Source organism: Lathamus discolor, chromosome 8, assembly GCF_037157495.1.
Source record: "Lathamus discolor isolate bLatDis1 chromosome 8, bLatDis1.hap1, whole genome shotgun sequence".
NCBI classification, from domain to species: Eukaryota; Metazoa; Chordata; class Aves; order Psittaciformes; family Psittacidae; genus Lathamus; species Lathamus discolor.
The window spans coordinates 10,886,607-10,902,702 of record NC_088891.1 but is presented as its reverse complement, the minus strand read 5'-3'; the positions used below and the strand labels follow the sequence as shown (position 1 = coordinate 10,902,702).

At 44.0% G+C, this 16,096-nt stretch overlaps 1 protein-coding gene, 1 long non-coding RNA gene and 1 other non-coding gene across 9 annotated transcripts in view; all 3 read left to right on the top strand.

The window, feature by feature from the left end:
- The window catches only part of PDE8A (phosphodiesterase 8A), a 121,936-nt gene extending 115,669 nt beyond the window's left edge, over positions 1-6,267 (top strand). For 6 of the 7 annotated variants that reach the window (XM_065688968.1, XM_065688974.1, XM_065688973.1 and 3 more), the window contains 3 exons: positions 2,810-2,974; positions 3,942-4,071; positions 4,830-6,267. In XM_065688968.1, the coding sequence (XP_065545040.1) occupies positions 2,810-2,974; positions 3,942-4,071; positions 4,830-4,936 (402 nt within the window). In that variant the 3' untranslated portion in view covers positions 4,937-6,267. The remainder of the gene's footprint in view (positions 1-2,809; positions 2,975-3,941; positions 4,072-4,829) is intronic. The other variant, XM_065688969.1, reaches the window with a different exon arrangement.
- Positions 6,268-6,984: 717 nt separating this feature from the next.
- On the top strand, positions 6,985-12,390 carry LOC136019112 (uncharacterized). Its single transcript, XR_010614747.1, has 3 exons — positions 6,985-7,397; positions 11,513-11,579; positions 11,773-12,390. It is a non-coding gene; the product is annotated as an uncharacterized LOC136019112 (long non-coding RNA).
- Positions 12,391-15,825: 3,435 nt separating this feature from the next.
- LOC136019171 (small Cajal body-specific RNA 15) lies at positions 15,826-15,956 on the top strand. The gene has a single exon (XR_010614767.1). It is a non-coding gene; the product is annotated as a small Cajal body-specific RNA 15 (non-coding RNA).
- The last annotated feature ends 140 nt before the right edge of the window (positions 15,957-16,096 follow it).

Sequence of the window (16,096 nt, the reverse complement as noted above, 5' to 3'; positions counted from 1 at the left end):
TTGATGAACACAGTCACTCCCATAGAGAGAGTGCTAGCGGCAAGACTCGGCATTGTTGTTGGCCATTTCTGCAAAGAAGGCAAGATCTGGCTCAGAACAGAAACTGAATTACACCCTCAGTCACAACAGGAACCGCTGCATAAGGGCAGGTGATTGACTGCCATATGGTGTGTTCTGTGGAAATAAGGGCCCTCAGCCTCCAGTGCTGCCTGACAGCACTCACGGGTTTCCTGTCTATTTTCTTTTTTAATCTTTAAAATGTATGATGGTGGATTATAGATCACATAGACATAATCAATAGCCATCTGGAACCCTATGGACAAAATGAAATTGCCTGCTAAGAACTCATTTGGAAAAAAACACACCGATTTCAGTAACAGCTTCAACCAGCAGTTTTGTTGCCAGTAAAAGCAGTGTATAATTTTGTTGGAATGTTTTTTTGCAAAGAGAAGATTTTCAGAAATGGTTATAAAAGTGTATGGGTGGCAACGTCCTGTAGGAGCTGTCATGGTTTTCTGTGTTTTCTTACCATGGTTTTTAGAAAGCCACATTTACGACTGTTGTGTATAATGCGGGAGGGCAGTCTTATTATCTGAAGGTGGGAGAGGAACAGGTCTTGTTCCTTCATCCATAGAAGCAGACTGGAGCTTAACTGGAGAAGAGTACCTTTGTGCACAAGAAGGAAAATGTTTCCCTTCTTTTGGTTGGGAGTTCCTTAGTTCAGGAGGCTCCTGTTAAAAGGCGTGTAATATGTGAGTGGGTAAACCACATCATTTGCTGTGCTGCTTACTAACAGAATAACGCTGGCAGATCCAGTCTAATTGTATATCTGGTTGCAGCGGCACTGTGTGTTTCTTGGCCTGGTTTCCCGTCATGGAGGTGACTCAGTTTGTGTTTGCAGACTGAGCTGCCAATCGTGTGTTCCAAATGGGGCAGTTCCACTTATTTTTTTTATTCATTATTTTTATACATATTTGTTCAAAGAGCCATGCTGAGAAGCTGCTTTGTTTGTTTCCTTTCTTCTTTTGTTTCATAAACTGAAAAAAATCCTTTCCAGCTCCAGCATCCTTTATCCTCCCATTTCCTTTCGTGATGTCATCTAAACCTATCACAGGAAGCCAACATCTGACATGCAGAGACACCTCTGCACTCTGAGCAGGATGCTGGGACTAAGCACAGTTAGCACATTTTATTCCCAAGACATCTGCATCTAGCAAGTAGAACTGTGCTCCTGGTTTGAACAGATCACAGAAGCAAACATCCTTTCTTGATTCTTGATGGTTTACCTACTAGGATATTCTCTGCTATTCCTGACTGCATGATCTCTTAATAATTTTATGTGTTTCATTTCCATGCTTGTGTTCCTGGAGCTTCCACCACTTTATTTTGGCTTTCTCTTGCATAATTTTGCCATATATTTGGAGGTGTGTGCACCTCAGTTTGTTTTCTCCATATTTTGTCTTCAACATGTCTAAAACTGAGGGAAAATAATTGGTTTGGAAGTTTCATTTCAGTAAGAACTATAGAGCTGGTGTTTCTGAGCCAGCTTACTACCAAATAATAATTTTTTTCATTATTGTCAGTTTCTTCCTTTAGAAAGAACTTTCTTCCACACAAGAACTTTCTTCTGAAAAATATGTCCTAATAAAAGGTCAGACTGTTTCTGCTGCTTTGTGTCCATCTCTTAGTACAAAATACTGCAGGAACTGGGGGCACATTGTCATTATCATCATTATCGTTATTGTTAACTTCTTCACTGCTCTGACTGTAGACCAAGACTTTGCTAGGTGCCAGAGAAGTCTAGTATATTCGTTGCTTCAAAGAGTTTCTGTTCCATTGTAGATGGTGTTGTAAATTTCTGTATCTACCCATCTCTAAAGAGTCAAGCAACAATGCTGTACTTATAGGTAATTAAAAAAGATATTTTAATCCTGAATCTCTGTCCTTTGGAAATTTACTTCATCAGAGCTCCACAGAAATAGCTTCTAATCTGGATCATCATATTCGCTGTATATTGGCTCCAAATATAGAGTATGTTGACGTGCTTGTATGTGCAGTCTGGGAACCAAATATAAGCTATGTGTGGGTGAAAACTTCCCTAGACTTTCAGAGGAAAGATGAGCTTGTTCAGAAGCATGTTTCTAATGTGTGTATATATATATATATATATATATAACTTTAATACTGATAAACTCTCAGAAAGCAAAATTCCCAGTCAGGTCAGAGACTGATGGGCTAACATGGGTTCCATGGAAGGAAGTGAAGAGCATGCCTGGGAGGCAATGTGGGATCTGACTCTCCTAATAGTAGCAGTGCTGTCACAATGATTGATGCTCACACTGATGAGGTTTGCGTGCAGAGGATGACCACGCAGCTCGGGTCACTGTTTTTTTTTTAAACCAGCTATTCCACTCTAAACCTTCAAGTCCATTAATCCTTGGATTTCAGCACAGAATTACATTTTTCTGCCTACACAGTGCTCATCACTGTGTATAGTGATGAATGGATCCTCTCCATACTTTTAAGGATACAGATAAGATATAGAGGGATTAGATGACTTGCCCAAAGGTGCCCAAGAGATCTGTCACAAAGACAGTGACAGAATCCAGAAACTGAAGTTCAGTGCTAGTTCACAACTGTGGTTAACATTCATAATCCCTCTATAAATTTGGTTGGACATCAAATACAGTAGCCAGTAACAGGACTGATCCATGTAGGATCAGCTAAAAGCATTCCCAAGGCACAAAGCTTTTGAGTAAGTGCACAAAGCCCTTGCTAATGCATTGTTTTTAATTCTTAAATGTTACAGAATAATGGTGATGGAGAGTCAATCAAAACTGTTCTCAGGTCTCCAGAAAACCGTATCCTTATCAAGCGCATGTTGATAAAGTGTGCTGACATTTCCAATCCATGCAGACCCATAGAACAGTGCATAGAGTGGGCCGGACGCATCTCTGAAGAGTACTTTGCACAGGTAAGGCAGCTGAAATGGGCTGCTCAAATTCCAAGCTTTAATTCCATTTAAATTTTCTTTAAAAGAATAAGAGAAAGGCGCATATCTGCCAGTGTCCCAGAACATCCCAGGCTGCATTACCTAATGTGAAAAATAACCACGTGTTTATTTTAAATGATGGGGTGTTACTCATGCTGATGCAAGAGCAGATGCCTTCAGACAGAAGAAAGTTGGCAGCTTCTACGGTGCAATTTCTGAAAAATTTAAACTTTCGGTTGTTCACTTTGGAGCTGGGCTTTTTGAGTTTTGCCTGTAAATGTATTCCCATCACAAGAAGAAGAGGAAGAGGAAGGGTGCCTCATGTGTACCCACACGCTGGCTATGCCTCAAGAATAGGACCATCAGGTCCTAGTGTCAGCATGGGAAAGAATCATCAGGCCCTCGTGTTAGCATGGGAACAACAGTGACCCTAAGAAATGCTGTAGGACTTTAGATCACTGCTGAAGAAAGGTTTTAGGGAGATGGGGAAAAGGAGAGGGCAGAGTCATTATTACAGATGGTAGATCAAATAAATAATGAGTTGGGACTTGGTACTTTAAGGTGGGGAAAGGAAGATAAAGAAGATATTTTGCCATTTCCGAGTTGTACAGATTTCCATCAGACACTGAAAATGGATTAGCATCTTTTAGCTACAAAGCAGTCATAAGAGAATCAGTAACCTGAAGTTACTTAGAGTCAGCTTTGTGTGTAGATGCAGAGGTAAATACATGGCTTTGTGTGAAACACTGGAAGGCAGTAATAGTCTACTATTTCAGGGAAACCTAGACAATTAGGTGCTTAAGATTAAATTGCTGCCTTTTCAGATTTATTCAGGTTCCTCTGTTTATGTGTCAGTTGTACTCTCTAGTCAGTGTGAAACCATCTGCTACTAAAAGAAGCCCATTTACAGGATGTGTCTTAGATGAATAATCACCAGTGTTTTTTGCAGACTGATGAAGAAAGGAGACAAGGTTTACCTGTTGTGATGCCAGTTTTTGACAGAAATACTTGCAGCATCCCCAAATCCCAATTATCATTCATTGATTACTTCATTATTGATATGTTTGATGCCTGGGATGGTAAGCAAAACTCTGCTATATTTCCTGACGGTAACTATTGTGTGAACCTTTGAAACTACTGGGATATAAAGGCGCTTTCTTATGGCTCTTAAAGAAAGGGGGGGAAAGGGAAGATTTCTGCAATTCAAGTAAGCCTAATAACTTCATTATTGCTTAAAAGTATTTTGATACTGCTACAAGCCAGCCTCGTGGTTTCTCTTTAATATATTAGATTCAGGCAATGTTTAACTTTCTTAAACTTGCTTCTCTGTAAAAGGAGAACAGAACATTTTCTCCCTGATAGCACTTTGGGCACAGTCATTTTGTCCATGTTAATATCAGTTATTCTTCAAGACAAACTTCTGCAGTCTGGAAACTGCTTGGGGAGCAGCTGTTTCCTTCCAAGTGCTGCCTCTGTGGTTAAAAGTGGTCAGAAATGTGACTCCCCTGAATGCCAGATCATGACATGTGACTTGAGATTTGAAGAAGTAGAATAATTACAAGCATAATTAGCTATGGCCCTCCTGGAAAACTGGGTCCCTTTGCTGGGACTTGCAATACCAGTATTAAATAGACTTATAGAACTGTTCTCACTGGCCTGAGTGATAAATGAGTGATGAGAGCTATACAGCCAAAACTATTTCAAGTATTGGTATGACAGATTTAAGCTTTCCTACTTAACACAGTTGCCCAGAGATTTCAAGTGATACTTAAGCAGACAGAATCATGTGACTGTTTCAATTCTGCAAACTAAATGCACTCTGCCCTTTCTTCCCTAGCATTTGCAGATCTGCCAAATTTGATGGAGCATCTGAATAATAACATTAAATACTGGAAAGGACTAGATGCAAGGAATCTGCGGGTCCTTCGACCACCACCAGAATAGCAATTAGACCATGGTGTGTAATTTACTAACCAGATGCATATTTATTCAAGATCACTTTTATTCATGTGATTTCAGATTTGTTTTGGTCTCTTCAGTATTACAGTAAGGCTAGCCCATGCGCTTGGGGAACTTTCAAATTCAAGAGAGCATGAGGTCAGCAGCTGACTTCCACAGACTACGTGTGCGGACTCCAATGAAATAAGCCCACCAAGTGGAATTACACTGGATTGCTGCAGTACTTGTACTGAAGAGGGTTTATTAGTGAACATATTTTTGCGATATCTTCATACCAGTATGTGAAGCTGGAAGACCTTGAAGAATCCTCATTAAAAGAACATTCACTAGAAGACTGTCTGTTAATAGAGACTCAGCTTTTATGAGAAAGCTACATGCTTTTTTATAAGCACTTAAGACAGTTACGTAGAATAATCAGACATTTAAAATGCAACTGTCTATGAAAGAATTTTTGCTCTACGAAAATAGATGTACTGTATTTTTTCACATCACAGAAGGTGCAATCATTCACTTCTGAGCACTACTGAAAGTGAGTTCTCTTTAAGAAATTTAGTAGCAAATGTAAAAATAACACAAGAATTTTTGAGGTTGATCGTTAGCATCTATGATTCAAATGTTATGTTTTATTTATTTTGTTAGATGTTCAATATTTTCTATGAATTTATAAATACTTAAAAGCCAAAGCCAACTTTAGATGCATTATAAATTTACATGATTCATACTCATTAATATACATTTAATTGATGTACAGACCTTTTATTTTCATAATGCAAATACAAAATACTATACAATGATACCTTTTTATTGCACTGTAAGGATAGATGTGTATGTTTAAATATTGTCTGATTTATGTTAATTAAAGTAAGTTTTATTGAAAAGGTCTCACTTGAGAACTGTAGAATAAACAAGAGCTGTATACTGTCTGAGCACCAGAACTGCAGTAGTTCTCCCACAAACCAGTGAAAACAACCCACTCTTCCCTTGGCTACAAAAATAATAATATGTTGGAACTTTCTGTTTTCTCCTGTGAAATTTTATGACTGAATTCCCTGTCAAAATCTGCCTTATTTTATATAGCATTTCTACAAAGCATTCCACAGCATATATGAAGAGGTAATACTAAACATCTAATGAATTTCAACAATTTCTAGCCTATGTATTTTCCTCTGCCATGAAAGAAACAGAACGTAAAGCCACCAACAAAAACCTTTAACTCAAGAAGCTTGTAAGGCTGAGTACCTTCACAATTTGAATGAAACCTTCATAGCAAACACCAGAAAATAATAAAATGTATATTTTAAGAAGCGTCAAAGCCATTTCATTTGAAACGTATTTTTACTTTGCAGTTTGCAGACTAACAGATATATGGAATTCTTTTAAAAATAAGATACTTGTTGTCTGGGACAGGAATATTTGAGGGGTTTGGACTGGCATAAGGGTGATGAAAGGTGGTATATGATTGGCAGCCCCCTGTTTGTGGCCTGTCTTGGCAAGCCCATCAAACCCTTGCGTGCCACTGGACAAGTCTCTTCACAGCTAAAAGCAGTGTCGTGCTGTATTCCACTGAAGGACTAGAAGAGTATCCTACCAACCTTTCCTGTAGGCAGAAAAGCACTGAGAATGGCTGGCTGTTGTCAGTGCAGAGGCAATTGACTTCGGAGACACTCTGAACCATTCCTGAAGAAGCACAAGCAGGGGAGAGGTGGATGATGGAGCAGTTCAGAGACTGCAGCAGTAGGAGCCTTAAAGCAGGTAAGAAAGGAACAGGTAACCTCTCCAGGTGTTATCTCTGTGTTTCTGCTTCATCTCCAAGCCGATGAGACTCATGAGCCACCATCATTTGTAGCTCACTACTGTTCATGTGTGTGTTATGCCTTCCTGCCTGTGCTGCCCTTACCCTGCTTGTGTACAATCCCTTCCCGCATAAAAACTGGGTTATATGCTGCTGGGGCAGGAATTCCCTTCATTTCCTTTAGTTCATTGAAGAATGTATATTGCCTGAGCCAGTGGGACTCAGATCCTGCCACTGTCTCATGGACATAGTAGGACAAGAGGGCATGGGGTCCTTGTCAATCTTCCAGGGGTTCTACAATTGATACAGAAGGATGAGACATATTTTCATTGAAGGCTGAAAAAAAGGATGCCCTGTTTTCAAAGGGAACATGCAAGGAGAGAGAGTTGTTTTCCAGATACATTGTTTTCCTGGCAATATTATGTTGTTTTTCCCTATACATGCACCTACTGTAGTCAGGCTTAATTTGCCACCTCGTGTTAATGTCTTCTATTGCACGCAGGTTCCTGTGCCTAGTTCAAGGAAAAGCTACGCTGGCTGCATTAGAAGGAAGCTACATCACACCATCAGTATCTCCTCCACTTACCTGCTGCAGTGAGGGTCAGAGAGGGAAAGTAACAGCGTATGGGCCCAGAAAATGTCTGCAGGAAGGAGGTAAAAAACATAGAAACACAGAATTGTTTAGCTTGGAAACGATCTTTAAGATCATTCTGTTAACCTAGCACTGCCAAGTCTACCATTGTCTACCATGTCCCCAGGTGCCACATCTACACACCCTTTAAATACCTCCAGGGATGATGACTTTACCACTTCCCTGGGCAGCCTGTTCCAATGCTTGACAACCCTTTTGGTGAAGAAATTTTTCCTAATATCCAGTCTAAACCTCCCTAGAACAACTTGAGACCATTTAATCTCCTATTGCTTTTTAATTGGAAGAGACCCACACCCACCTCACAACTTCCTTTTAGGTAGTTGTAGAGAGAGATAAGGTCCCCCCTGAGCCTCCAGGCTAAACAACCCCAGTTCCCTCAGCTGTTTCTCATTAGACTTGTGCTCCAGGCCCTTCACCAGCTTTGTTGCCCTTCTCTGAACACACTCCAGCACCTCAATGTCTCTTTTGTAGTGAGGGGCCCAGAACTGAACACAGTATTTGAGGTGCAGCCTTACCAGCGCTGAGTCACTTCCCTGGTCCTGCTGGCCATACTATGTCTGATACAATCCAGGATGCTGTTGGCCTTCTTGGCTGCCTGGGCACACTGACAGCTTATTCAGATGGTTGTTGACAAACACCCCCAGGACCTTTTCTGCTGAGCAGCTTTCCAGACTCTCTTCCCAAGCCTGTAGCATCGCATGGGGTTATTGTGGCCCAAGTGCAGGACTGAGCCTTAAAACTGGCTTCAACTTATTGATCCAGCCATTCCAGATCCCTCTGTGGAGCATTCTTACCCTCAAGTGGATCAACACTTCCACCCAACTTGGTGCACCCACTTACTGAGGGTGCACTCGATCCTGTCGTCCAAATCATTCATAAAGATACTAAAGAGAACTGGCCAGAAAAAATACTTCCTTCATAAGCATAGTTAATATTTTGGGTTATATTAATCCATGGTAATAAAATGCCTGATGCATCATCATTGAAAAGATGTTATCAGTGTGATTAATTCCGTGAAATTCACAATGCATCGTTAATGCTATCACTTGGAGTGTAGAGTTGTGTTAATCAACCCTCTGTATCAGCCAGATTTATGTCCATACTGGTGTACAATTATTTCACTTAACATAAAACATGGATTTGCAGCTACTGAATGCAGCTCCATTCACTCTGCTGTCCATCTAAATTTCACTGTTGCCAGGGCCAGATTGTAATTAAAGTCTGGAACTACCATGCCTGATCCTCACCTAAGATCTCATCCCACTGAGCTTCTCTCTACAAGCTACAGCTCTTATATGGTGTGTGCAGTTCAGTGGTGGCTGAGCAGGTTCAGTGGGAATGATTCCAGACTGCTGCCCATGCAGCAGGAAGGGCCTTGCCGTGGAAGAGTAATAGCTCTAATGTGGTATTCATCGCTCCAGGATCCAGATGTCTTTCAGTCCCATTGCAAATTCCTCAAGACATTCCAGATCCTTTTCATTTCTTCTCCAAGATTATACAGTAACATCACATGCCCTGTGCTCTGAACCCTTTACAGTTTAGTATCTCTTCCCATGCTTTTTGAAATGTACACTCAGTGACAGAGCTCTGCTTAAGACAGAAACCATGTTTTTTCTTCTTCACCATGCAGGGAGAATGATGGAATAAACTGAAAAAGTGTAACTGAAGCTATTCCAAATTTCAGACAGGCTGATAGTCTTACACAGTGTAATGCTTTTCATTTGTTCTTGTTCTAATACTAATACAAGAGTAGACGTGATTAAGGAGAGGTCCTTTATGCAGCTCTGGGGTTTTAATCTTAAAGCTTTGGATTTTAGAACTGAAGATTCAGCAATTCAGCATTAAATGACCCATTCAGAATGACTGACTCTATTTTCCATGCTGCGTAATTTCAGTCAGCTAATACTGCTGTTAAACCTGGGTATCATTTTAGTTGCTCCCAGGCAAGTCTGAGCTATTATAATCTGGTAAAAAAAGAAGTTGGCTCCTCAGCAAATTGCCCTGGATTAATATCTTGGTCCCTTCAAGGGATAGGTATAAAATTCTGAGTAATAATTGCTTATTCTTACACAAGGAGAAGCCATCTGTTGTACACAGCTACCTTGTCATGGATCTGAAGATGGCTTTCATACTATGATTTTCCCTGTGGCTATATCCAAATTAAAAATCACTTGGAATGAATGCCTTGGTTTTCATTGCAGTACTTTTGGCTGCGGCTGCCTCTGCTTGTCTCAGTAGAGCCATCATTGAAATGACACTTAAGAAAATGTGTCATGAACATGAAGGAATTGAAGCAATGACAAAGCCATTCTTTACACAGAAGAAAAGATGATAAATATCTACTAATCCCTTACAAGATGCTCAGAAACAGCATAGGGAAACTGTAGTCAGTTGTGCCCTTCTGTGAGACCAGAAGGGTTTGAGTCATGACTCTGCATGGAGCACTTTGAAATAAAGCCTCAGAGCTATTCACAAGCTTCAAAACAAATAATCTCTCTGTTGATGTGTGACATCATGCCTCTCAGGTACAGTGGTCCCAGGGGTGCTCATTAAATGACAGCAGAATGGATTGTATTTCATCCCGATGCCATGTCTGGATGCAGAAAACAAGCTTTTAAATTACTGCCATGTATGTCCCTGTGCAGCCTGTGCTTCTGATTCAGAACAAGGGGATGTCCATGTGCTTCGGCTATTTTTTCTGCTGAAGCTATGGCTCTGTGGGCAAAGGACATCTGTATTGCAACTCCACTGAATGTTTTCTCTGTGTGCCTGCTTTGAATGTTACTAGAGAAAAGTGTCTCAGGCTTTCCTTTTTTTCCCCTTGTTTAACATCTTTAAGAATCTCTCCCACACTTCCCACACAAACCTCAGTGAACATAGCTTTGCAAATCCTGTGAAGCAATGTGTTAGCATCCTCTTTAACAAGCAAGACAACTGAGTTAGAAAAGGCCAGAGGACCAAGAGCCACTAAGCAAAATGGGTGTAAGGCCTCAAAACATCTTGGAAGTCCTGGACCTTCAACCCTTGCCTGATAAGTCTTTCTCAGGCCAGAAAACAGTCTCCTGGTCATCTGATGTTCCACTTTTTCCCACTCAGCTTCTCTAGCTTCCATTTTTCTTCTGATCCAGTTTGCTGGGAGTCCTTCCCTTAACTTCGACTGGTTGTGGATCTCCCTCAAACAAACAGCCATAATACTGGGACTAAATCCTGCCTTTCAACTGACTCTTGCTGCTTACAACAACTTTTACCACAAGAAAATCTGTTTCTGATTTAAGTTAAAGCCTTCTTACACTGGTATCCACAGGCAGAAGGAGGATACAAACATCATTAACTAAACCAGCTTATGAGTGCCGCATTGCTACTGCATGCAGTATGACTGTGTATATATGGTCTTAAGTATTGTACTCCCACAAGCAAATCAAAGTTCAGGAGTGTTCACAGGCACAGCTGCCTTAGAGGTTATGTTAGAAAATACAAGCAGCTGTGGACACTTGATATCTGAATCTTTCCTTGGCTTGCTTGCTCCCCCACTCGAGTGGCAAGAGTCATTGCTAGAGCTAAAAGTAATCTTAGTTCAGCCCATGGTAATTAACAGGAGTTACTTTGTCTTTTAATCACATACGATTCTCCTGAGGTAGTGAACTGGCACACAAGGCACATAGTTTTAGAGAAGTGAAAAGGTGACTGCCTGGTTTTCAAAAGAAAGGAGGAATTTAGACAGTATGTGATTATTCAAGTGGGAAGTTGTCTGACAAGGGTCCTGTCTGTCTTTAATATTCCAAAGTGGTATTTGATGTAAATCCTTCCCCAGAGTCCATTACGTTAGCTCTTAGCTCAACCTGAGTGTGCTGAGTGCCAAGTTCAGCATGCAGAATGTTCTATAACCAAGTAGAATGATGTCAGGCTGGTGATCCTGCAGCTCCCTGCTTCCTTGGGAGGAGGTATGGCTCTATCTTCAGCCTAAAGATGAATACGATTGATGAGACTCCCTTGGTATCTGCAGTGTGGAATGTGTGAGAAATTCTGCTTTGCACCTCCAGCAGAACTGTCCTTTCTTGCCTAAAAAAAATAAAAAATAAAGTAAATGTTACTTTGCTTGTAATATTTTTCTTTACAGAAGATGAAATTTTTACTGTGCAGATCCCTAAGTGCATTACAAGAAGACCCACTGAGCCCTTTTGCAGGTGGGTAAAACAAGCTGAAGGGAGACACAGTGCCCTGTTAGCATCCACCCCATAGCAAACCCTGGCCTAGTGCTGGGGCCTCCCAGGCTGCTGCAGAGGGCTTCAGGTTGAACTGTGCTGACTTTCAAAAGAAATGGGAAGAGAAATTAGGAAGCAGGTGCTTTCATTACAGTTTGTTACTGGTGCATTACAGAGATCCTGTCACAGCTCCCGAGAAGCCAGAAACGCATCCTCCCTCCCCACTTTGTCCTGACCTCAGTGAGACCCGCGGGAGTGCCGAATGCCATCGGTGTGTGTGCATGGAGTCCCTGTCCCCGGCAGTGGGTGGTGGCAGCTATTTCAGACACTGCTTACCGTAAGTAAGACAGACTGCAATGACAGAGCATGAATGTAAGTGCTAAGGAGCAGGCAAGATGCCCAGCCACCCCACCAAGATTGGGCTGGGAACGGCATGCATAACATCAGGCACTGTTTTGGGGGACAGTGAGGGAGAAAGACTCCAACTGCATAAATAGACAGTTTTCAGGACATCGGGAGAGCACAATGTTCCTCACCATACAACCAAACCCTAGAAGTGAGCAGCCTCGCCAAGCCCCTGAAAATTTATGCTGCCAGCCTCAGTGCAAATATGCTGTCCCCAGTTATGACAAACCTCTGACAAGTCAGGGTCAGAAAGCAGAAAGTTTTAGCTGCTCTGCCATACCAGGAACAGAAAAAAGAAATCAAAAAGCTTTGTCTTAAAATAAGCTGTTTTAAATAAACAAGTGTTCTTTGAACCACATCAGAGTACATACCTAACAATTTTTGTTAACTCAATACCAGTGACATGTTTAAGTCTGGTGCAGTATGTACCAGCAAAGTGGTAGTTGTATTGCTTTTGTTGTACGAAGAGTCAACAGTGTTTCTATAAAGTAGTCTGAAAATAAGGGACTTTTGGGTTGTTTTTCCCACTTGGCATCCCACAGAGAAACATCTGCCCAGCAGCAGCCCCACCTCAGGACTTTCAAATAAAAACCCTTCCCAACACATTGATTTGGGTGAGGTTAACTTCACTTTGATTGGCTTAGCTCAGTTTACAGTCTGCCTCTTGGGTGTTATTTTTTTACCCATGATCCACCCACCTCTTAGGTCATTTTGGCTTTCTGAAGGAAGTCTGCCCTGACACTGGTTGCAAATACATGGTCAGATTAGTATAGTCTGTACCTGAAATGCCACGGTGCCATGGCTGAGCCAAGTTCAGTCTTATTCTCACCTCTTCCGATCAGCTGCTCCCTGAGCTTAGATTTCCTTCCATTTGATATTAGTGCTGTAAGCACAGAGCCCCGTGCTCAGGCCTGCTCGTCAGAGCTGTCCACCCAAGCTGACCCAGGGTCACCAAGATACACAAGCAGTATGCAGAAAGCCACTGAGGGACCAAGAAAGCACCACAGAGCCCAAAAGCCAATGGTTGCTTTTCCATGTGCAGCAAAAGGACAAAGGAATACCCATTTCTAATTTAAACAGATCTTTGTATATGTATTTGTATTTTGGTCTGCCTGTCCTTTGACCTCTCAGATTATTTACCTCTTTTAAGAGCTAGATACTAACTCAGGGGTTAACGCACAGGCAGAGGAAGGCAAAGCAAGACAACAAGTTGTAACAGTGATGCTGAACTGGAAGTTCTTCACCAGGAACAAAGGTTTTTCTTTAAATCTGACAGGCTGTGAGGAAGTCGGACTTCTTCTTAACTGCCCTTTCCTGTATGTCAACACAAGTGATCTCTCTGGGCATGCTTAGAAATTTGGGGCTTAATAAATAATCACTGTAGAAAATGTGCTTCCACGTATGGGAAGCAACGTGACTTTTTCTCACGGCTTTTGTGTGGTGTTGGAGAGAAAGAAAGGTCATGATCCATGGGACCCACAGGGGAAAACTGTCATTCATAAATCAGGCTTGAGCTATCCTAAAGTCAGGCCATTGAAGTCACAGTGAGGTTGTGCAGGCAAAAATGACAGCTAGGCTTTTATCGTATGCCATGGCATCACAGGTTGTCAATACTATGACTTTTTTCCCTTCTTTAAAGCTTTCATGTCAGAGGAATCAAAGCCCCATACCTCCCCTTCCCAAACTGCCTCCAGTTAATAGCATGAACAGCAGTTAGCCCAGATTTGAAAGAGGCTTTGACAAGATACTGCTCTTTGATAAGCGATTTCAAGGGTAGGAGGCAAAGTGTTTACTCTGCTTGGAAGAGGAGTCTGCTGAGCAGTTTGCTTTTCTTCTGCTGAGGCCAAGCAGAGCTTTGTTATCTCCAGCACACGGAGCCCGCAGGGGTGTTTAATGACTCCTGGTCCTCACCTCTGGCTATTTCTTTGCCTTATGCAAGAATAAAACCTTAGGAAGGAAGCCCAGGCGCCTGTCCCTACCTGTGACAGTGCCTCTGTGCTGAGCCTCAGCAACCATCCACTCCCCAGCTCTCCTTTCCAGGGCTGTTTTTCCTGCCTTTGGCTGTCTGGGAGGCCCTGAGGAATGAGGAGTGTGGTGAAACCCAGGAGTGCAGCTGGTCCAAGGCAGGGAATGTCTGAGCCCTCCTAACCATAAATTACGGCAGAAAGGGGCAAATGTGCAAATAAGGCTTCAGGTTGGGCTGGCCAACCTGACTGGGGGTGTGAAATCGTTTCACCTCTAAGATCTGAAATGATTTATTCTGAGGATACTGAAGTTTTCCCAAGGCCTAGGCCCATACTAAAGGTACCAGGTGCTTTCCTGGCTGCAGAAACAGCCACAGCCCAGGAGTGAAGGCAAGCAGGGCTGCTCCTGACTCTTGCTACAAGAAAGCTTTTTAAACTCAGATTAGAAATGGCAAAGTTACTGCATATTCATTTCATGAACTGCTTATTGCATAGGCTGTTAAATATATCCAGTATATCTGACTCTACCCGCGCAGGCACAATAAACAGGTTTATTCCTGCATCCTAGCTGAAGCTTTCAGGTCAGCATGGGCATAGGACAGGGCAGGAGGCACTGGGGTGCCCCCAGGCGTTTCCTGACCATGTGTTTTCCAACACTTTAGATGGAACATAGGGAATTTTGTTTAAAGATTGAGAGAAAAAGTGCATGACTCCAACTGGCTGCAAATAGCTCCGAGGCATCTACAGGCTACTTCTGGCCCAGTCTGGGGGATGGGTGCCTACACAGGTGCTTTTGGGAGCTATGGACCCCAGGGACTGAGCTAACTCGCAGCTTTTTTGTGGCCCCATTCCTGCTCCGAGCTGGTGACTCCCATTCAGCCATGCCAGAGCTGTGCCCGGCACAGAGCCCAGAAGGGCGTCTCCCAGCAGACCCAGTGTCAGGATGTTATTATTCACATGCTTCAGTCTGCCGGATCGAGCACTTGTTACCGGAAGGAGGCAGTCAGGAGAAGCACGTGTTGCACATGATGGTCGGGGAGAGGCCTGCGGGACACAACAATGAGCTACGGACAGAGCAGCCGCTGCCCGGCCGACAGGCGGGGGCCGTGCGCCGGGACTCGGGCAGTTACTGCTCGGGAGAACGCTGCCTTACCGACCCGGGCCGGGCCCCGAGTCAGCCCTTCTGCCGCGGCTCCTGGGCCGTCCCGAGCCAGCCCCCTCCTCAGCCGCAGCCCCGGCAGCTCCCGCCGGCCCCGTCCGCCTCCACACCCGCCGTTTCCCCGGACAGGGCTCCCCACTCCGGGTAAAACACGGGCCAGCCACCCGCAGCACGAACACCCGCGCAGGAAGCGGCTCCGGGCGGCCTCTCCCGGCGGGGCGGGGCTCGGCCCGGCGCCCTCCGCCCGCAGGAAATGGCGGTAGCACAAGGGCCCTCTCATGGCGGCGGCGGCGGGTGCCCGCGGCCAGAGACCAGCGGCCGGCGGAGCCCCCGCGGGCCCGCAGCGGCGCCACGTGGTGCCTGTGGGCGGCCGCCTGTGGGGAATGGCGGCCTCCGTGCTCGCTCCGCTCGCAGGTCACGTAAAGGCGGCCGCGCGGGTCGTAATGTGGCCCTGGGCCGGCCTCGGGCGCGGAGACCCGCTCCGGTGGGGGGGAGGCGCGGCGCGGCCCGGGTCCTGCCCTGCCCTGCCCTGCCCTGCCCTGCCGGATCTGCCGCCATCACCATGTGCCTTGGGCGTGGAGCTCCCGGGGCGCAGGTAAGCGCTGAGCGGGCCCTGCGTGAGGAGGGAATGCCGTGGGTTCAGGAAGGAGCGGAAGACCCCGCTCTTGGTCGGTTCGTGAGACTGCCCAGGGGTTCCTTACTGGAGGACTAAGAAAGTGGAGCCGGTGCCATTATATTGACTCCACTGATACTATCCTCCTAAATTAAACGGTGGCGGAACAAGGCCTGCCTGTGAGAGAAAGTCAGGGCCTACTTCGTCTACCTACAGGGTTTTAACGGTGATTAGAGGGAGCAAGTTACAGCTCCGGTATTTCTGTAGAAAATGGTGAGTGTGTCTGGTTTGAATTGAACACAATGAGCCAAATTTCAGGGCTGTTGTGTTGCCTGTTCTGTCTGTGCTGTAGCAGTGT